The 3,593-nt window shown below is 45.8% G+C and overlaps 1 protein-coding gene across 1 annotated transcript in view; it reads left to right on the top strand.

Moving 5' to 3' along the window:
* The window catches only part of POU4F1 (POU class 4 homeobox 1), a 4,876-nt gene extending 4,274 nt beyond the window's left edge, over positions 1-602 (top strand). The window contains exons 2-3 of the mRNA XM_029960995.1: positions 6-56; positions 201-602. Of these exons, the coding sequence (XP_029816855.1) occupies positions 6-56; positions 201-602 (453 nt within the window). The remainder of the gene's footprint in view (positions 1-5; positions 57-200) is intronic.
* Positions 603-3,593: the final 2,991 nt, after the last annotated feature.

The raw sequence follows: 3,593 nt of genomic DNA, 5'->3' as shown, positions 1-3,593 counted from the left end.
TGGAGGCCTTCGCCGAGCGCTTCAAGCAGCGCCGCATCAAGCTGGGGGTGACCCAGGCCGACGTGGGCTCGGCGCTGGCCAACCTGAAGATCCCCGGGGTGGGCTCCCTCAGCCAGAGCACCATCTGCCGCTTCGAGTCCCTCACCCTCTCCCACAACAACATGATCGCCCTCAAACCCATCCTGCAGGCGTGGCTGGAGGCCGACGTGGGCTCGGCTCTGGCCAACCTGAAGATCCCGGGGGTGGGCTCCCTCAGCCAGAGCACCATCTGCCGCTTCGAGTCCCTCACCCTCTCCCACAACAATATGATCGCCCTCAAACCCATCCTGCAGGCCTGGCTGGAGGAGGCCGAGGGCGCCCAGCGGGAAAAAATGAACAAGCCCGAGCTCTTCAACGGGGGCGAGAAGAAGCGCAAGCGGACTTCCATCGCCGCCCCAGAGAAGCGCTCACTGGAGGCGTACTTCGCCGTCCAGCCCCGGCCCTCCTCCGAGAAGATCGCCGCCATCGCCGAAAAACTGGACCTCAAGAAGAACGTGGTSCGCGTCTGGTTCTGCAACCAGCGCCAGAAGCAGAAGCGCATGAAGTACTCGGCGGGCATCTGAGCCGGCCGCGGAGGAGCATCGACAGCATCAGCATCACCGTCATCAACAAAAAATTAATTAAACAACAACAACAACAGCAAAAAGGAAAGGAGACAAAAAAACCAAACAAAAAAACAACAAACAAAACAAACAACACCAGCCCACCCCAGCGCCCGCCCCGCGCCCAACTTTCGGGGGGAACTTCCCCGCGGAGCCGCGCCCGGACCCGCCCCGGCAAGTACCGCTGGTTTTTATTCCTAACAGACCTCGCCCGGGTGGCAGCAGGGTGGCCACGATGTCATGGCTTTCTCGGGACCCAAACTTGAATCTAGAGTTGAGGCTTCGCGCCGCGAGAGACGTCTCAAAAGTATTTTGATTTAAATAATAATAATAATAATAATGATTTAAAAAAAAAAAACAGATGGCAGGTTTTTCTGCATTTACACTGCGTACTATAAATATATAAATATATATATATTTTTACTGTGGTTATTATCCTTTTCCTTCTCTGAAGTTATAACGCTTAGGGAAAGAGCTGATCCTGCTGTGTTCACTGGTCTTCAAAAGCTATTATTAGATTACTGCCAAACAACCCCTTGTAAATTATTAATTTATCTCTCTAGCAACTTCATTTTGTGCTCATTCTAATTAATTACACCTCTTTAATCTAAGTCTTGATAAAAGTAAAAAAAAAAATTGTTAGTGAGAATCAAATATTTTGTGTTGGTAGGATTTATGAACGTGAGCTTTTCTTCTGAACGTCCCTTTTGGCCATTTGTAAATTGCCACCTGAACCTAAGGTATTTCTCTGGCGAGTATTCCTATTCGTACGGCGTCGGCACCCTATAGTAGATGTTCTACATTATTTGTGTAGCCTGATTCACTGTCCGAGGTATTTGTTTACCGTGTTACATATTTAATGGGGATTCCCATATTGTCCCCACCACACGCTGCTCCCGAAGCGAGAAAGGACGTGGCCGCGTAGGTGACAGCGTGGGGCAGGGGGGTTGTCGCTTCGGGTTTCTTGCCAGCACAATATCCGTCTTTCTCGATTTTAAAGCTGTATCGCGACGGCATTCAGACCGGCTCGGTTATTTATTTATCTATCCGATTGCTTATTTATTTATTTATTTATTTATTTATTTATTTATTTATTTGGTCGGTCGGTTATTTATTACCTTTAATCGCAATACTTTTCCACGGAGAAAAGTCCCTTTTTGGAAGTCTGTTTGTAGAAAAGCCAAATTAAAATTTGTAGGAAAGGGGAGCGAGCGAGCGAGACTGCACTGCTTGTAAATTCACAACTGATTTGGTACATTTCTTTTTGGAACAACGACAATAAACTGAGGGTACTCGGTTGGGTACCTGTATGTGTTGTAAATATTTCATTGGCGTTGACGCACATATAGATATATTCTTACAGATTTCGCTGTATTGCTGTTCTATCCGAGACTGTTTGAAGTCTTAAGTTCTGTACATGATTTCGTTGGGTTTTGTTTGAGGGATTTTTTTTTTTGTTTTGTTCTGTTAATAGGAGGTTTATTTATCCTAGTAATGTACTAATTTATTTTTAAATGTTGTTANGGGGGTCACTTCTGCGGGCCCATTCCCCCTCTACCCCCCACCCCCTGACAGAAAGCGGGAGAAAGCGCAACTTAAAGCGTAAACACACACAGACACACACCAATAAATACCGTGACAGCAACAACCACAAACCGAGAAACCTAAGTCACAACTTTCCGAAGGAAAACAAAACCGACCAACAAACCTGGAAGGCGAAACTGTCGGTGATGATGATACTACGTTTGGTTTGGGTCTTTTTTCATTACTTTATGCTTTTCTTTCTTTTCCTTGGCTTGGTAATGAATGAGGTCGGCGGTGGTTTGGGGAACTTTTTCTTTGGTTGGCTTGGATTTGGTTTTTCTTTGTTTGTTTGCTTTGATATTTTTTTCTGGGTTTTGTTTGTTTGTTTGTTTGTTTGTTTTTCCTCAAACGCGGTTTTGCGCGAGGCTTTGGCGATGGGTCTTGTCTGTGGCGGGGGAGTGGTGCGAATGGGACAGGGGCCAGGGCCGGGGGAGCCACCGCAGCCCGACGGGATAGCCGGTCCTCCCAAAGCTCGGGAGCGGTCTCTTTCCGTTATTGCCTCAATATTCCTAGCTAGCTCAATGAAAACAAGGAAAAAAAAAAAGTTACTCCACAGCCCCTTTGTTCCTCCTCCCTCGCCTGCGTGGTTTGCGTTTCCAGCTGTGTCCAAAGACAGGTCCCTCTTTCTGCAGAGATGCATCTGGAGGCAGATGCCAAACCTGCCAGAGCAGGGATGCTCTGCAAAAGATTATGTTCAGACTCATTAATGCTTGCGGTTAAGTATGTCCTCTCCTCTCCCTCCCTCCCCGCTGCTCCCAACCCTATGCCCCCCGGCATCCCTACCAAATATGCAGGATTTAGGTTAAGGTCCTTCCTTGTTTTTTTCCGAGGGCTGAGGGTTATTGCACCCGGTAGGCAAAGGAAATCACCAGTTTGAAATGGGTTTGAAATAACATTTGTTTCTGAGGGGTCTGCATGTTAGGAACAAACACGGAACAAAAAAAATTTGGGCTTAAAAATTTTTTATTGTAAATAATAAACGTTATGTAGAGGTTGGCTTTTGGGAGGGGTGTGTGGGGTTCAATTTGCACTATAACAGTCTCCTGGATTGGAAGTGATGATGTTATACCATAAAAACGATGCTGGTAGTACTAATAACTATCAAAGTGCGTTACATATCTCGCGAGTTGAAAACAAACAAAAAAAATATCAGGGCTTGTTAGGTAAAAAGGGCAGCGACGTGCAGAAGCCATCGCTGATTCTGGCTTTTGCAGAGAGACTACTAAGGCTTTCAAGTAACAAGGAATTTCTGCAAAGAAAATACAATTCTGTTTAAATCAAAACAAACAATAGACTGAAATTATGCATGACATGACCTAAAAAAAAAAAAAAAAAGGAAAAGAAAAAAGGAAAAAAAAGGCATAGAAA

The sequence above is a fragment of the Manacus vitellinus genome, unplaced genomic scaffold (genome assembly GCF_001715985.3).
Source record: "Manacus vitellinus isolate BGI_N305 unplaced genomic scaffold, ASM171598v3 scaffold_2_pilon, whole genome shotgun sequence".
Lineage (NCBI taxonomy): Eukaryota > Metazoa > Chordata > Aves > Passeriformes > Pipridae > Manacus > Manacus vitellinus.
Note: the sequence above shows the minus strand (reverse complement) of the source record. Positions and strands in the feature narration are given on the sequence as shown.